Source organism: Thalia democratica, chromosome 6, assembly GCF_965202585.1.
Source record: "Thalia democratica chromosome 6, ktThaDemo2.hap1.1, whole genome shotgun sequence".
In the NCBI taxonomy this organism is placed as follows: domain Eukaryota; kingdom Metazoa; phylum Chordata; class Thaliacea; order Salpida; family Salpidae; genus Thalia; species Thalia democratica.
Genome location: NC_139170.1, coordinates 12,105,838 through 12,124,842, shown reverse-complemented (window position 1 = coordinate 12,124,842; position 19,005 = coordinate 12,105,838). Strand labels below are relative to the sequence as shown.

Genomic DNA, 19,005 nt, shown 5'->3' with positions numbered 1-19,005 from the left:
CTTTTCTTCAAGTTTTTTTGAAAATAAATAATTAGACAAAAAGTTTTAACAACTTTACTTCTACTGAAATCGTGTTTGATAATTTTATTACTTGGGTGTTTTTAGTTTTTTGTTGTGAAAAATAAGTTTCAAAAATGTAAAAGATTCAATTTATTTTTTTATTTACATTATTAAAAACAAAACAGTGAGTGTTTTGTAAGTATTTCCGACTGTTAAGTATTGGTTGAAAGGCTTAAATATAAAATTCCAAAAGTTTAATAAGCATGCGTTTTAATTCAAAAGTGATAGTTTTACAAACTTAGCGTTTTCAATTGATTAAAAACACTTATAGTTTTACATAAAAGCTAGCCAATTAAATTAGTATTGCATGTTTATTATAACTATTTTTATTAATCATTACAACTAAAAAAAACTTTTAGATAAGAACATATCTATGTTAATTTTTATTATTCTGCCAATTTTTATTGATGTATTACCGTTGTTTGACACTTTTTAGTTTGACATAATTTTGCACTTCAAGTTTATTTTAAGAGCAAAGTTTTCAACTTATATCTAAGGAGAAAAATAAAATAACAATAAATTTGCAATAAAATAATTTACAATTTCAATTAATAATTTTGACTACAAAAGTTCGTCATGTACAATAAGCACAGTCTAATAAGTACTGATCTGTATTTTAGTCTGTTATAGTTTCTGAATAACCACCAATGTGTTCAGTTGAAACCAAAATTTCCTGATTACTTTCTTCTGCAGCTCTGGAACTCGATATAACTCTTTCAAATTCTTCAAATGATTCACCGTCCATGCTTCTTATTCGATTTACACTACGACGAAAATCTTTAACGTCAAAATGAATATATATTAGAAAATCAACAACTAGGTAAAATGCAAATAACATACATATGTAGGAAAGCATAACAAAGCAGTGGATATTGTTCAACGAAGCTGAGTATAAAACAAAAAGATTAAGTAAAAAAGATAAAATATCCAGCAGAAGAGACATAATACCGTATATTGTATTTTTCCTACAAGTTTTGAACATAAGTGATATTCTGATCATTTCAATTCTCTCAGAAGTTGTCAATTCAAAAATTTCAATAACGGGATAAATCGGTAAAATTAATGAATATATTTTAGTGTTTAAACGTGTTGAATATTTTTCTTATTTCTTATAAACTAAAATTTTCTACTATAAACTAATGAACTTGACAAAAAAAGCAAACTTATTCTTATATTTTCTTATATAAATAATATTCGCTTATTATAACAAAAATATATTAATCGTTAATTTTAAAGATAAAGTTTTTAATATAGAATTTATACGTACTATCTACTGTTTTTTATGCTTTTATCTATAAATAATCATTTTAAGATGTTTAGAGTAAATATAAAATGTATTAAATAAACAGTTTTAAGAGCAACTATCTAACTTCAGCTAATAGTTTTATTACTAAAAGACTTTTAATAGATTATAATTATAAAACTTTCTTTAATTAAATTTAGTAAATACGCTTTTTATTATACGGAATAGTTACCTTTTTTGGATTAGTGATAAATAATTTTTTTATTAAAAACTTCTTTTTTTTTAAACCACTCTGTTAATATTTTTGAGATTTAAAGACTAAACTTTACTTTTAAACAAATAAGACTTTTAAAATAAAACATTTTCATTTTAAAGCTAAGCCTTAAAACTTATAAATAATCAGCTAAAATCATATATTTCAAAAACGTTTAGGTAGCACTAATTTAGTAATCAAAGTTTAACTGTAACAGCCATCATTAGTGTCCTCTTACCGATAAATGATTATGTGTTTACTGATTAGAAATTTTTCTTTGATAATTTTACTTTTGCGCTCTACCTACTCTTTTATACCTTAAAATATAAAGTTTTTTAGTCTAAAAATAAAGTATCACTATTACCCAAAAAGTTTAATAATTCATAAATTTTAATCAACAGAGTAAGGTAATTTTGACAACCCTAAAATAAATATAATAAAATATAAATCATAATATAAATATAACATTTCAAAGTCGTTAGTCACTACGTATAGTAGCTTTGAAGTTTTGTATTTCATAATGGAGTTTAATTAATTTTTTTCTTTTATTACCTTAAAAAACGTGTATGTCTTTAAAACCAAGTAATACTTTTATAAATTAAAAAAGTATATATTAAAAACCTTCACTATTAGAGTAAGTATTTTTATAACCTAAACTTTTATTTTCACAGTTAGTTCGTTCAACAAAATGGATCTTTTGTTGATTTTACTAATGTATACATAGCATAAATCTAGATTAACATAAACATTGATAAACTTTGGTGTACGTAGTTATTCCATTTGCTTGTATTTACATACTTTTATTTAAGTATATGAAGTAAGTTATTAAGTTTAAATGTACGTTAACTTTTTATCAATTTAATCAAAAATGATTCAGTTTAAATTTGTGTGCTCTACAGGCAAAATTAATAAACATTATAAAAATTAAAACAAAAATTATGTGTTGTACGACTACACTTACCTAACCATTTATTCCTGCTTAAAAAATATTATATTTTTTTATCATTATTCTCTGATTGCTAATGTAACAGTAGCAGGAGTAAACTTGAAGCTGAATGATAAAAAATTGTAAAAATTTAAAGGTAAAGTAGAACATATGGTTGCCATTAAAGCTATAAGCCTGAAAACTCAGTACTTAAAACCTATTCTTATGTTAAAAGTTCCTAATGTAACTTTTGCTTAATTTTTGTAGGTTTTAAAAGAAATTAATTACAATATAACAATTTATATTCAAGTTATGTGTTTTGATGTTCTTTGTTGTGAGTTTCATCAAACTAAACTAAGAGGTTTTAGTTTCTCATTTCAACATTCTTTAATCGAAATTTGTCTAGATCTTAAAAGATTGTGTATATCAAGTAAATTATCTCTACGTTTGATGTCGATTCTAAAACAAAATAAATATTACTTTAAACAGTAATACTGTGAATGTATAATAAAACTTAAAACCTTCATAAACTTATTAATAAAAGCATTAACTTAGTCATAGCATTTTCATCACAAGTCAGCCGAAAAAAAGTAATGCTTTTGCATATATTTTTTTTATTTCCTTGCGAATTGGTTAAAACTTACATAAGCAAAACAACTCTGTATATATATATAGTGCAAAAAAATGTTCTACGAGAAAAAAATACATATATAAAGAGACACCTGAGTCTCAGTGGGCTGTGTATTTTGGATAGTTGTATTACAAAAGTATTTCTTTAAGTACTTAAAAGCCAATATTTTAAGAAAATAGTCACTTAATTAGCAATAATGCAATTTGAAAACAAATTTAAGAGCTTTTTTGGAAATATTTTTAAGTAAAAATTTTGATTTTATTTGAGTTGTACAAATTTTTTTAACTTAAAGCATGCCGAATCCGGCCTACGTTGCCAACCCTAAAACCACTAAAATATACATTTTTTAAGATAATTGATAGTTTTTTAAATAAATTAACATATATTTCATAGAACTAAAAAATTATTCTGTTAAATTTTAAAATAGAAACAAATTATTTTTGTAATCATGAGTCTAAAAAACTCCAAAAATTTATATTGTAGTTTTATAGAACAAAATCAAAGTAATATTTCTCTATGTAAGGAAAGTACCTAAGTTAAAAACTTATTTATTAAATTATAGTTTGAATTGAACAAGCCTACAGTATTTACTAACAATATATCAATTATAAAAACTCTCTAGAGCAGGATGTCCCAAATTTATTCTCTTCATAACCTTCAGAAAAAATTAAAAAAAAAATCGCTGTTCACCCCAAGATTTTTGAAAAATCTGTTGTGCACACTCTTTTTTGCACTAAGCACTAAAAGAGTAGATATAAATTGCTTCTGTATGTATGTTATATTTCTATAGAAATTTGATATATGTTATATGTGCAGCAGATTGTTATGTGTTTTTTTATTTATGAATATTTGCTAATGAAAGTGTTAATGTTTTTTGAAATAAATTTTATCTGTTGTTTATTTATTTTATTTGTTTTTTTTTACTGTGTTAGATTTAAGACAATTAATTTTATTTTATATTTTTTCTAAATTCGAGATTAAAACCTTTTTTTTATTTATTATTATTGATATATGTATTTTTTTTTTTGCGTTTTGTGACAAGTTAATAATTACAAATTTAACTAAATTTTTTTATTTTATTGATTTTATCATTATATATTTTTTAGATGCAAACATTATTATATTTTTTTCTACTTACAGTTTTTTTTCTTTTGAACAAACTTAATACCTTTTGTTAGATATTGGTTTATTTAAGTTTGCAACAACTGATTGTGAGTTCAAACTAGAGGCAGTGATGATCATATGATTTAATTGTTGATATGTTTTTTTGTTGCAGCGTTGGCAGATACTTGCTAGGGAGTTTGTGCTTTATGATTTTCCGCCGTTTATGGTATTTAGTGTTGAAATTCTAACATTTTGAGTGTTTTTCGAATGGTGTGTCACCAAGGGACCTTTTTTTCAGTTAAGTAGAAAGTTTTTTATAATTTTTTTGTTAGTTTAATGTTAATTTTAAAGGGGAAGGTTGAATTACATATAAAATCAAATTAATTGCTCGATCTTCATAATATGTTTATTGATGTAGTGGTAAAACTAAGTTTTTCTACAGTAAATAAAATAAGAGTTATTTTTAGACCCCGTCTTTGGCCCCTTTACTGTTTATTATTACCTGAGCTGCAAAGATAGCCCCAATGAAGCCATATTGATCATTTTCGGAAACCTTGGTCTAGAATTAGTTGTATAACTATCCACTAAACTAAGTTAATTTTCTTGAAAATACCCTTTTAATTTTTTTTTTATCTTAGTTATACTGGAAAAAAAAAAAGTGAAATCTGCATAATTTTTTTTTATGTTTTGGAAGTTCAAAGTGTCTGATAGTGTAGAGTGAAATTGACACTTTGTAAACTATCTAAGGTGAACTTGCAAGATTAACCCCCAGTGATTAATACATAGACATAAAAATATACATAATTTGTCTTGAAGTTTTTATTTTTATAAAGATTTAAACACTAAAACATGTAATGTAATTTAATAGCTGTTTAAATAAGGTAATGAGTTCTTCATATGGAAATTTTCAAAATTTTGCAGCTCAACCAAATTTAGTTGATACTTCCCTGGTTCTTTCTCTTTTTTTTTTTTGAAAAGATTATTGAAATTGATATTTCTTTGTTGTCCATTTTTTAGTATCTAATTTTGTAATTAACTTTGTTGTTGTAAGGTAAAGTTTAAATGCTGTAAATTTAATTTTACATATTTTAGAACCAAAATTAAGTAGTACCATTATGATTGTACATTGGGGTGCCTATAAAAAATAAAACTTTGAGTTTTCAGCTAAAAGTTGTTTTCATATTTGGAAAATATCACAAAAACACCTAGACCTTCTACAAAATTTAGCTGATTTTGAAAAACCTTAAATAGTGCTATTTTTGATTATCTAAAAACAACTCCAATGTAAACTGTATGGGACCTTATAGTTTAAAGTTGAACTTAACATAAAGTAAAACTGCTAAAACTAGGGATCTTGCTTCCCTATTAAATAAACAATTTTACAAAAAAAAATTCTTAGATAAGATTGAAGTAGTTAAAGAAAATACTGAGTTTTCCTAGATTTAACTTTTTTGCTAGTGCTTAACCAAATTTTAGTTATATATATAACTGCTTATGATTAGTTTTTTTTAAATTTTGAGTGACTAAAAATACTATTAATTCTTTTAAAAGTAATCAGAAAGGCTATGATAAATTATTCTTTTTTATTCATCTACTAGAATACTGCTACTGCATTTAAGAGTATTTTTACCATTTTTACATTAAAAGCAGTCTTGTACAGCAGTGTATCAACAAAGCCCTTTTTTTGATACTCAAAAATAAATCTAGACTCTACATTGAAAATTACATTAGGCATTTAAACTATAAATAAAAATAATTATAGATGTATGTTGTTACTTTATCTAAAGTATAGTCAAAGTTTTAATTTATGTCAATTTTTTTAAGCACAAAAAAAAAGTCATAAGAAATTTTTTCAAAGTTTCTTATGTAAATATATCTTTGTTTTTTGGATTGATACTTTGTGAAATCCTTTGTGTTTAAGTACAAATTAAAACTACTATTTTTGATACGATTTAAAAGTTTAAGATACTAGTTGAATAATACATTATTTTTTGGAAACTCTGCCAAATTCTGGCAGGCTTTTTTATTCTTTTTGTTAATTTAAGTTTTGAGTAACTTGGTTTATTTTTATTGTTTTTAATTTTAACTAAAACTATAAAGTAAAGTTTATATACATATATATATACTTGCTTTTTAAATTTTCACCTCAAATTTCTATAGTATATATATATATATAAGATGTAACGTTAAAAGGCGTTAAATCCTGATAAGCTTAGCTTATTGGAATATATATCACAGATATTCTTGTGTTAAAACTTTATTTCAACTAACGGCTTTTCACTTCTCTCAAATAAATTTAAGAACAGAAAGTCTATAAAATATTAACCCACATTAGAAAAAAAGCAAAAAAGTATGTATACTTATGTATAGCGTTTATGTAGGTAATAACTATAAACAAACTTTATGGTTTAAAAACAAAGTTTGGGATATAAACATAAAATTATAAAATTGTCTACAAAAAATACAAATTTAATAAAAGTAAGCACTAACCTCAAAAAGCTTTTTAAAGGCTGTGCTTAAAAGAATCAACAGCCGTTATGTATGTGTTAAAAAAGGAAGGTTGTTTAAATAAGAGGAGTGAATTTATACGGTCTTGTCAACATATGAAAAAGCTCCTCTTAAAATACAACAAATTTTGAAGTATTTTATAGTCACTTAACTGTTGTTTTTTGTAAATTTTAGTTGTTTGATTAGTTAGATGGTAGATTGATTTTTTTTCTGAATATTTGTAATGTACAATGTTTAATTCTTAAGTCATATTGTTTTTGTTTTTTTGTAAGCTTTTGCATCTTTGTTTACCAAAGTGCTTTTTATTTTAAATTTGAACTGGCTGAAGATTAAAGACAATCTTTTTTGTGTTTCTGAAACATATGTTCCAGTATTTTTAAATTTTTACATTTCAATAATTTATATATATATGTTTATATATACCTTAGATACCAGTAATTTAAATACCAGATAAATATAACCAGTATTTAATTTTTAATATTAGTTAACTCTTACTTGATCTTATATTTAGTATTTATTTTTAACAAATGTCTAGTGCTTGGGTTCTTTCCAGCAGTGAGGATGAAGACGAAAAAAGTTTGCTTCCAAAAACAAATAAAAAATTTGCTAGTCCAGCAAAGATAAAAGCTAAAAACAGTTTTTATAATTCACCAAAAAATAAAATAGTGAATGTAGAAAAAGAGGGTAAGAAGAAAGAACAACAAGCTGATAAAAGTAGCTCTGTACAAAGTACGACATCTTCAACAAGTAGTATGAAAAGAAAACAGTGCAAGTATGGGGCACAATGCTACAGAAAAAATCCTGATCATTTAAAAGAATATTCTCATGTTGATGCTGATGTAGTAGCTAAAAGAATGAAAACAGCACAGAATATCAAAACTTCAACATCTAAAGGTTTGTTTTTATAACTCATGTATTTTTTCCAAAAAAGTAAACTTGAAGCAATAAGTTTATTGACTTAAGATAAGTATTGGTACTTATTAGAAGTTTATGTTTAAAATTGTTTGTAAAAAAATAGATGTGTTTGTTTTATATAAGATAGAACTATACACATAATAATAAAAATTAAGTACTAAGTGTATATACTAAAAAAATATTTTTCTACAAAATGCATAAAAAATTTTCTGTAAACAAGTGAGAATAAGCATTTTTCCGGATAAGTACTTTTTTTTAATCAATTAATATAACTGCTGTATATTATGCAATGCTTAATAAATAATAAAAGCCAACTCCTCTTTTTCTGCTTTAAACTTTTCAAATAGTCGTATAAAACTTCTTTTTTTTTTTTGATGTCTTGTCTATTTCTAAAGTCTGGTACATTGAGTATGTCAAATTTATATAACTTATGAACAAAAATTATAAAAAAAGTTGTTGTGCACCTCTTCTTAAAGAAGGTGTTTGATTTGACAACATTTATAATATAGTTTTAAATAAAAATCAAACATAAAGGAACTGTTATACATTAACTTTCTAAAAAAGCTTAGAACTTGATCAACTATTGAAAAAAATTTAAAAGTTGAAGTATAAAACTTTAAGTCATAATTTAAATAAAATAGTTATAAAAAAATTAAACTGACTTACTTTACATACAAAGGTTTTTGATAAATAAACTAGTTTCAAACAAAGTTTGAATGTAAGCTTTAATAGTATTATTACGTCATAATAATAATCTAAACTGCAAAATCTATAAAATAACTTAAAATTATCATACAGCATGAAAGCTTAAATATTTGTATTACACAAAAATTTTTGGTTCATTTTAAAAACAATTACAATTTAATCAACTATCAAAAAAGTTTTAAAGTTTAAATAAAAAAGTTTAAGTCATATTTTAAAAAGTGTTGTTTAAAAAATATTTAAATCAGTTTAGGACAGGTAAGGTCACTCAAGACAGTTCTTTCGATTAAAAGTATGGCTACTGTGATTTTGTTCCTCATAAATTAGATAGTTAATTACTTTTTTTTTTTTAAGTTTAGTTTAAAAATTAGTGAAAAGAGAGTTTGTAATTTTTAAAGAGGTGAGTATATTTGTTGGTGAGAGAGGAATATCATAAAGTGAGTGTATCAATGAGCTGTAGTTGAAATTATTTTAAAAAGCTTAAGTTTGAGTGAGCTAACACTTCTGAAACAAATTGTTAAATATGTCTGTAGCAATTGCATAGTAATTCAAGCTCCAAAGATTTTTTTATAGATATTTTCCAAGAACCATATTTAATTGAAATATAAAATAAAACCTAAAAAATACTACTATTTATAGGCTACACTATTACAACCAAACTAATAGACTACATCGTTTCATCTGGTAATAATCAAAACTGAGCGCTTACCAACAAAGTTTAGGGAAAATATTAGTCAAAATCCAAAAATTTCAATTAAAATTGCAAAAATTTGTTTACAAACCTTGTAAACTATATTTCACATAACATATCATTTCTCAATAGTATACTTGTTGTGAAATATAATCTACAATTACTTTATGTTTAGTTAGATACCCAAAATGTTAAGTACAAGTTTTCACAAAGGTGTTTTATCAACCAACACAAACCATCTTGAAATGTTCATTAAAGGGAGTTGGACTTATTTGTTTTGGTTGTTCAGGTTTTTTTTTTGTTGAGCAGGTAAACACAAGTTGTACTATCATTCAATGTGTGCAGTTTAACATGATCATATGGTTTATAGAATCATCAAAATTCTAGTGAGACAGTTAAAAATCCAATGTATATTAACAATCAATAAACTAATATTAGTTTTGATAAAAAATTTGGTTGTAGGTTTGCTGATTTACACATTCCTATTGTTTCTGATAGGTTTCTTATCATTCAGCTCAAATTCCTTAAATGGTTGCAAGGAATTTTGTTGACAGTTTGAATTGCAGCGGTTGCACATGCTTAGTATCTCTTACCAAAACCAGCTTTCTGAAAATTTTTAACCCAATAAATTTAATCACGTGCCAGTATCACTTAAAGTACTCACCCATCCAGAGTTGTTATTATTCCAACCAGTTACTGACACAGAAGGATGACGAGCATTTTCCTTGCAAGATAATCTTGTTGAAAGCTATATCACTCAACCAAATACCTTAAGTACCATGTAGTGAATAAGTATGGGTGTACTGCAGGTTGCTTTTTAAAATATATAACCTCTAAGTGTTAAGCTCTTAAAAATAGTTAAGCCGTTTTTACATAAAAAAAACTATCACAAAAACACCCTTTGCAAAGTTTTAGATGATTTGAAGAAAAAATACAATGTCAAAAACTATAAAGATTTAGCTTAAAATAACCTGGAAACATAAGTTTTAATAGAGATATCTCATAGGACACAATATTTTTTCTTTTTTACATGGCAGATCTATAATAAAGGTGTTTTTGGTATGTAAATCTTAAATTGTTTGGATAAATAGACTGAGCATATTTCAAATAATTTTACTCAATTACTTTATTCAAACAAAAACTTCTTTACACCAGTATTACAAGCACCTTTCCAGCTCTATGGAATTCCTACTGCCAGGCTCATTTTTTATAGCACTTGAATTGTTGTGCAAAATTTTCCTTTTAACTTTATACGTATGCCTGGCATTACTATTAATTTAGTTCTAGCGATGCCAGAGACTATGATTTCCATTTGTTTCTCTTTGTAGCTACCAGCCAAAGCTTTTATGGTATTTCCGTTCCAATGGCTAAGAGACTCAAAAGGTACAATCAAACTGAGTTTATACTGTTTAATACTTCTCAGCTATTACTTAAAATCTTTTATTACCATTAAAATACCCTAAATTATGATATGCAGGATTCCTATACTAATCTTTTTCAAAGTTTCCAATAATTGCATAATGGTTTTGGTGCACTAAACATTGTATTTTAGAAACTTTTTTTTGTTTCTTTTTATTGAAATTTTTTTAGTACATTTTGTCTTGGTGCACAACTATTCAAATTCTAAAAACTCAAGTTTAAAAAAAAATTGAAAGGGCCACGACTAAAAAAGTAATGTATATTTGTCAAATGAAGAAAAGACCTATGTAGGTCCAAAAATATCTACAAGTTATTTTTTTCTTTTTGCCAAACATTAAATGTTTTTTGAGATATGGCTTAAAAAAAGTAAACATAGTTGTTTTTAGTAATTTTGAAATATCTTTAAAAATATTTAAGATTTTGCAAAAAAAAAAGTGGCTTTTAAATTTTAATAAGATGTAGATTTTTTTTTCAAAATTGTCTTACTTTTTGAGATATAGTCTTTTAAATATTTTTCTAAGAACTTGAATTGTCTGAATTTAAGTTGTCCAAATTTGAATTGTCATGTAACCATTTTGTCCAACCTTTTAAAGTTTTTTACAACAAATTCATATGGCTTAAACTTTTCATTTTTACTATCCGTTCTGGTTATCTGAACTGCCTGAATTAAAGTTTACAAATGAATATGAGCATTAAGAAACTTGGTCAGTTCTTTTCAATTAAAAAAAGTTGTCATGTTTTTTTATCCAAACGTATTTAATTTCAAAAATACAACTCTATCAGTTACATACTTCTAAAAGTTGTAGGGTGATCTGTTTGTAACTTAATTAGTTTTGGTTTTTTAACTAAAAAGTATATACTCTATTTAAGGACATAGGGGAAAAGGCTTTAAACTAAAAATCCCTTAAATATTGATCTGCCTATGAAAATATAAAAATTATTGTGCTTTTTTGGTATTTTGGGTTGAAATTTACGATTATGTGTCATTTTTGGTGTTTGTAAGCTGTTTATAGAAAATTGGTTTAGGCATCAGGAAAACTTTTTAAAATCATCTAAAATTTTGCTCAGGGTATTTTAGTGATATATGCCAAATAAATAAAAAATAGGGCTGGAAACTTGAAGGTTAATAAGCACCCTAGTGTATTGCTATAACAGATTAAAACATAGATTTTGTTATGAAAAGCAATAACATTCTCTTATCAACTGCGCCAACTAGGCATGAAGTATTTAAAAGGTATTTTTGTTTTGATCATCTTTTTTTTTTGAAAGGCCTGGCAGAGAACATCACTCGTGTTGGACCGTTCCTTTTATAGTGTTCCAAAAAAAAAACTGCCTATATGGTGAATAATAGGGTTGATCACGCCAATTCGATCATCAGACCACAAGTTTTGGTAGACTGAGACTGGTTTCGTCCTTATTAGGACTCATCAGTCAGTCACAACCGAAAAACTTGCAGTCGTCAATCTACAAACGGTTTATCATGCTTTCACATGAATCAACAATTTGCTAGCAATGATCAGTGACGTCAGCATTGTTAAACTTGAGCTTGTCTCACGGCAAACGAAAGTCCAGGCTTCTGCTCTGCTGACTTTCGCCGATGTTTTTTGCCTATATAGTGTTTATTATTGATTTATTTTTTGCTGCAATTCTTTGCTTTTAAAATAAAAGTTATCTCAAGGATGACTAAAACAATCCTTCATTCATGTAAAAGACTTCTCACCTAATGTCAATTTGTTCCACACCAACAAATATGTTATATTGCTTAATACCTATAGCTTACCACATAATGCTGCTAACACAAATTGGTAATTTTTTGCTTTTTTTCTGGCGCCAACCCATTAACTCTACTCTCCACACCAATTGCAACTTTAATAACAACAATTTATTCTGTCAATTTTGCAACATTATTTTCACACAATGTCATTCCAGAATTTTAGCAAGCATCACCTGTCTTGTGCTCATTAAAATAACTTAATTTCTGAAACTCTTGTGCTTATCCAAACAAAATAAATACTCACAAAAATTACTTAATCAAACAAAATACAAGAAAACTATAGAAACAATCAAAATATGATTAATCAAATTAATCATAAAAACTAAAACAGATAATTAGAACAATAATGGACTATTTATCTTGTGCTTATGTTTTATCCTACCTTGAATGCTTCTCAACTGTAAATTAATAATAGTCAGGTTTCTTGGTAGATTAACAAGTAAGGGGACTCTGAATCGACTGAAGTGCACTTAGAACAGCTACATGATTGGATGATCTAAACCACTGCTCATGTTTATTGAATAGTTTAAAATACTGCACAACGAACCTTTTGATTTGTTATTTTTCTCACACTCTCGAATTGGAGACTTTAATACAACCGTGCCAACTTTTAAGATTATATTTACTATGTTACAATAATGAATAACATAACTCTAAAACAGTCATTCCTAAATGTCATTATCTTGGGGCGATTTTAACTATCAGGGACAATACTAGTAAAGGGGCAAAAACATAAAATAGTAATTAACTTGTAAAAAGGATTTTTAGTCTCTACCAAGTGGGCGATTATGAAAAGGAGTCTGGGAAACCCTGTTTAAAAGAGTTCTAACACTTATAAAGTTTTAATATATTCAAGTAGTAATTTAATTTATAACAACATGAAAAGGTTAAATATGTAGTTTGCATTAAACTCAAAATATTCTTTATATATACTACATGTGTGAAAACATTTTAGATCACATTTAAATAGTATGTCAGTTAATTTTTAGTGTTGATTTCTATTAATGATTTTTAATATTAAATTTTGTTTATAAAAACTTAATAGTATATGAGCATGTTTAAAATTGTGATAGTTTGCTCTAAATTTCCTCAAAGTTTCAAAATTATTATCTATTCTAAGTAAGCATTTTTTAGTTACAGCTTAAAAACAATTGATTTTTCAAAAGTTTAACTTTTTATTGAACTGATGAAATGTCTCATATTATATATATACATTTTAAAATACTGTTTCATGAAACACTTTTAAATTTACAGATGCATCATTAGAAAGAAGCTCTTTCGTCTCCCAAGATCTAATCAAAGCTGTTCAAGTGAGTTTAGCTTACATCTAGTTGAATTACAAATGAAAGAAAAGTGACATAACTAGTTTAATTTTAGGAGGTGTTACCAAATACAAACAAGAACAAAATTTCAGAAGAACTATTAAAAAACAATTTAAGCGTAAATCAAACCATTAATAACTTGTTAAGCGCAAATCCAATAAAATCTTTTGAAAAGAAAGGTAAAGAAGTTGTAAAATATACTGTATCGTTTTTTTTTTTACTTTTTTAGATATAAAAACACTTTTACATCATTTACATAATACTAGTTATCTAATAAGTATTTTTTAAAAGTTTTTTCTAAATTTTGTATAACTATTTATTGAATAAAAAATAACAAAAATAATTTACAAAATAAAATATAAACAGTTTTAAGTTGTTAGAAACTGATTGAAAACTTTAACTGTAAAAAAATATGTTTTGATAACATAAACTACATGTTTTGCACTAGGTTATATTGTGTGTGTATATATCTCAGATTATGATAGTCTTTTCAAATTGTAAAGCTTGAAGTCTTAAAAAACTTTTTTACAAAAACTTAATTTTTACATAACAAAATATAACTAATTTTCCCCCTTTTTTGTTCTTTAAACTTAAGTATTTTTTTGATACTTATATACTTAAATCTTTATCTAATTAATAAATCCTTAAAAGTTTTTTTCATAATACTATTGTACAATAAATACAAAAATACTTTTTATGACACAGAATGTTTATTTTTTTTTTCATTTTTTAGATAAAATACTTTTTAATTTGTCTACAAGCTTTTTGTTTAGAACGATTTATAAAGTTTGGATATTTGAACTTTTTTAACTAGGTTTTCACTTGTAGTTTGTTAACTCATAATTATATGCTAAAACAATGATAGTTTATATTTGAAACTAAATTGTGTCATATAAAAAACGGTATGAAAGTTTTATTTGATAGTTTTTTTTTAATTTTTATGGCAAAGCCTAAATGATTTGAAGAAAATGACTGTTAATTTTAAGAGAAGGCCTAAATTTAACTCTTTTAACATTTATCAAATTGTAAAAGTAAAGTTTAAAATGTTAGTTATAAAAAAACGATATTGCATTTAAATATTTTAATAATCAACTTGTTTTCTTTGATCTAAGCCAAGTTTTTTTGATCTAATTCAAAAATATAAACCGAAACCTGTTTGATGAGTACATATTCAAAAGGAATTAACTTGAGATTCTGGTTTTAAAACTTTGGCTATCACTTGTAAAATAAAGGAATGCTGTATACATTTTTTCAACAAACAAATAAAAACTATAACATTTTGATTTTTTTTGCTGTAGGTTAAAAATGCAACAAATGTCAATGATGTTTTTATATGGAAATATTTTTCGATACAAAAACTAAAAACTTTGTTCAAGTAAAAAGATCAAAAAAACACATTGGTATATTTTAAACATAGTAGTTTCTTTAATTCTTTTTTTTCTTGAGTATTAGTAGTATATTTATAAAATAAAAATACTTTTCTGTGTTTTAATGATTAAAGAAAACATCGGCAAAAGCATTTTGAAGCCAAACCCTGGACTTTTTTTTCCAGCGAGACAAGCCCAACGTGATATTAAGTTTTGATCAAGACATCATAACTTGTAATTGCAAAAAGCATACTATTTATTTTTTTACAGTAAGTGAAAATGTGCACATAAATATTTATTTTTTACTTATATAAGCCCCTTTGTATAGTCTGTTAAATTTTGTTAATAGCGTTTGTCCAACCTGTGTCTAGGATTAAGTTTACAAGACTTGTAGTATGGTAAAAAAGTATTTAAATTGTTCTAGTCTTTTTTTAAAGATCTACACTATTTTTTATAAAGAATCTCTGCTTAAAATAACTTGAGCTATTTTACTTGACATTTGTCTTATTTATAACCAAGTAAACTATTAAAAATTTATGATTTTCGACAAAAAATATATTAGAAATAGTCTTTTTAGTTTCATATTCATTATTCTTCAAAGCATATATCAAAAAATAATTGTTAAACTTATTATGCTGAAAGAATAATTTGAAATATATAACTTAAAAGTTTAAATTTAATTTACTCTCCCACTTATTTTTTTACAAACACCCAGCTTCCAATTGTTATAGCATATTTCAGTTACTTTTCTTTAAGTTTCTACGAAAATAATAGTTTAAAATTAAAAAAAAAAACACAAAGTAATCTTTTTGTATATGGTTTTTTTATTGATTGTTTTTAAGTTTTAAACCCGTAAAAAGTTTTAATAAATTGTCAAACAAAAGCTTTGTGTTAGTCAGTGTTTTCAAAATAATCCACTTTTGTTTTAAATATTAATCTTGTATTAAGTTTTAGTATTTAATATTTAATTTCTTATATTAATTATTTACTTATATTAAATACTCACTTATTTTTAAGTAGGGTTAGGGTTGCTGTCAAACTCTCGCTTGTTATAATGTTTATGAAAAACCTATATGCTGACTTACGTTTAATTTTTTTGCAAAATTCAGATCAGCTCTTTTGACTTTAAATCTATTTTTTAGTTGTGTTTTATGTTAAGTCTTTTTTGGTATTTTTAGGTATTTAAGCTTGAATAACCGTAGTTTTTTTTGGCTCATATTAGTTATTGTTAGAACTTTCATATAAACTTAGGCTAGTTTTTGGTTACTCAGACTGACTTTTTTGTATCAAAAAGTGTTTTAAACAGTTTGAGTAAAATCTTTTCATTAGTTCGTGGTATCAACTTATTCTTACATTGTCTGCCTTAAAAACAATGCTAATAAAATTAGTTCGTATAGGTTTTCAAGACTTTACAGATTTATAATACTTTAAACAGACTTTTTTACTAAAAGAAAAAAACGTGATTACAAAGTTTATAATGAGAAAATTAAGTGCACTACAAGACACAACAAAAGTTTCCTAATCAAATAACTTTCCAACAGAAAAGAAAGGAGTGCACTCGGTGTTGGGGGCGGCCCGGCCCCACAACTTTCTCCTCACTACGGTGCGCGGCATCGAGGGCAAGTACAACCACTCGTGCGTGCAAAATCCCGCCAATCAGAACGCTCCTCACTCCCTGAGCTGCAGGGACTTGCTGAGCGAGGCGATGGGCGAGTTGGAGCGGAGCGCCCAGTTCAACTACTGCATCGACGTCCACTGGCTGATGGGGCAGCACCCGGAAAAATTCAGGGGCCTCCCCCTGCTGCTGGTGCACGGCGACAAGGGCGAGAGCGAGAAGCAGCTGGAAGACCAGTGCAAGGAGTTTCCCAACATTGAACTTTGCAGGGGGGAACTCCCCATACCGTTTGGCACGCACCACACCAAGATGATGCTGCTGAAGTACACCAACGGGATGAGGGTCGTCATAACAACCGCCAACCTCGTCCAGCAGGACTGGCACCAGAAAACTCAGGGGATGTGGGTGAGCCCGCTGCTGCCGCCAAGCGAAAGAACCTGCGGGCTGCAGAGGAGCCCCACAAACTTCAGGGAGGACCTGGTCGAGTACCTGGCAGCTTACAAGAAGGTGAAGCTGCAGGAATGGGTGGCCATCATCAACAACCACGACTTCTCCAAAGTCAACGTCGCCCTGGTGGCTTCCGTACCCGGCTCCAAGGAATCTTCAGCCGCCAGGTGGGGCCATTTGAAGCTGAGAAAGCTCCTGGCTAGTCACGTGATCAAGACGGACCCTTTGTGGCCCGTGGTCGGACAGTTTTCCAGCATCGGGTCGATGGGAAAGGACAAGGATCAGTGGCTGTGCGGGGAGCTGCTGACGTCGTTCGCGGCCTGCAAGGGGAATATCGGGCCCCGCAAAAAGCCCCAGTTCAAGTTGGTGTTTCCATCAGTCGACGACGTCCGATGCTCGTTGGAGGGTTACCCGGCCGGTGGTTCCATTCCCTACCAGAAGGCCACCGCCGACAAGCAGCCGTGGTTGGCAGACTTCATGCACAGGTGGGAAGCCCCCCACTGCGGCCGCACCCACGCCGCCCCGCACATCAAGTCCTACCTCCGGTATTCCCCGTTTGCGAGCAACCAGCGGTGCCCGTGGTTCCTGCTGACCAGCGCCAATCTGTCCAAGTCGGCGTGGGGCAGCCTGGACAAGTCGGGCAAGAAGCTGATGATCAGGTCGTACGAGATGGGCGTCCTCTTCCTACCAAAGTTCGTGTTGGGCGAAAAGCACCTCCACTTCAGGCTGTGCGATCGGGAAGGGGGCTTTCCCGTTCCAATGAAAGTTCCCCCGACGCCGTACGTGAAGGGGGAGGACGAACCGTGGGTGTGGAACGCGCCCCATGCGGAAGCCCCCGATCGCTATGGCAACGTGTGGGTGCCTTCTTGAAAAATTTTGTTTGTTTTATATAGACAAAAAAAATTATAGCTATAAACTTTTGATAATTCAAATTACAAATTTTTTTTATATAAATTGTTTTTTTACTTAAAATAAGTTAGTTTTTATTTTTTACAAGAAATATTTTTTTGTTTTCTTTTCAAAATCGCAACTCTTTATGAAAATAATCATCAAATTTTAGTATAAAATATTTATATGATAGTTATTTTTGATCAAAACTAGCCGAAAAATATAATTAGTTACTCTTTTTAATGTATGATATTGTAATCAATATATAGTTTTATCATATCTGTTTTCGGATACTATAAAAAAAACTTAAGAGTTTTGTAATAATTAAATTTTTATAAGTTAAACATTTGTTTTATATTATGCATTGCACATTAACAACTTTTAAAATTTACTAAACAAGTTTCAAAAGTTTTAAATTTTTAGATACAGCAGCTTAAAAGGTATATATTTTAAATTTATAGTTGGTTAACATGACAACTAAGTTTTCTAAAAATAAAATTAAGGGATCTTATCTCAAAAAATAATTTGAAATTTAAAAAAGTGAGCATTTAGATCTTAACTATTAAGAGTATGATGGTTAAAAAATTTGTTCCAAACAAAAATCTACAAAAAAAAAAAAATTTAGAAAAACTAGTAAACAATGAACTTCACCACACGACCATCAACAACGGTAATCCGAGTAACATTGAAACGTGTCGTAGATTATCTCGTATCCTGTTGTTGATGTGGAGTTCATTATTTGTTATTGATGGCGCGAAACATGTTGTCTTAGTTGGTGTGGCCAGAATAAATACTGGTTAATAAAAGTAGCAAATTGTACTTGACTTAAAACTTTTTTTAGTCATGTCTCAAAAGTGTTTATGTAGGTCTAGTAGTTAAGATTACAATAATATTAAAAAAATTATTTTAACAATAACTCGTAAAATTGACCTGCACCCTATATGGCTAAAAATATTAATTATATAGAAAAATTTATCTTTTTTTGTTTATACATAGTTATAAGTAAAGTTTCTAACTTTTACAATTAAAAAGTATAGAATTTTAAATATTAACATCGAGTTTTACCTTTTTGTTTAGTTGTAAACCATGCTTAATGATATATACAGCTGTTTAGAATTATACACACTGATAAAATAAGTTT

General features: G+C 27.5%; 1 protein-coding gene across 1 annotated transcript; it reads left to right on the top strand.

The window, feature by feature from the left end:
- The first annotated feature begins 7,243 nt into the window (after positions 1–7,243).
- Positions 7,244–17,872, top strand: LOC145838000 (tyrosyl-DNA phosphodiesterase 1-like). Its single transcript, XM_082945515.1, has 4 exons — positions 7,244–7,618; positions 13,480–13,535; positions 13,603–13,726; positions 16,456–17,872. Exons 1-4 carry the CDS (start codon positions 7,252–7,254, stop codon positions 17,844–17,846), a joined length of 1,938 nt encoding a protein of 645 aa, XP_082801641.1. The 5' UTR covers positions 7,244–7,251; the 3' UTR covers positions 17,847–17,872.
- The last annotated feature ends 1,133 nt before the right edge of the window (positions 17,873–19,005 follow it).

Excerpts from the sequence above, each read along its gene's own strand:
- LOC145838000 (XM_082945515.1), top strand. The coding sequence starts at position 7,252 with ATGTCTAGTGCTTGGGTTCTTTCCAGCAGTGAGGATGAAGACGAAAAA. Across the intron at positions 7,619-13,479 it reads CAAAACTTCAACATCTAAAG|ATGCATCATTAGAAAGAAGC; the intron begins GTTTGTTTTTAT and ends TTAAATTTACAG. Across the intron at positions 13,536-13,602 it reads ATCTAATCAAAGCTGTTCAA|GAGGTGTTACCAAATACAAA; the intron begins GTGAGTTTAGCT and ends GTTTAATTTTAG.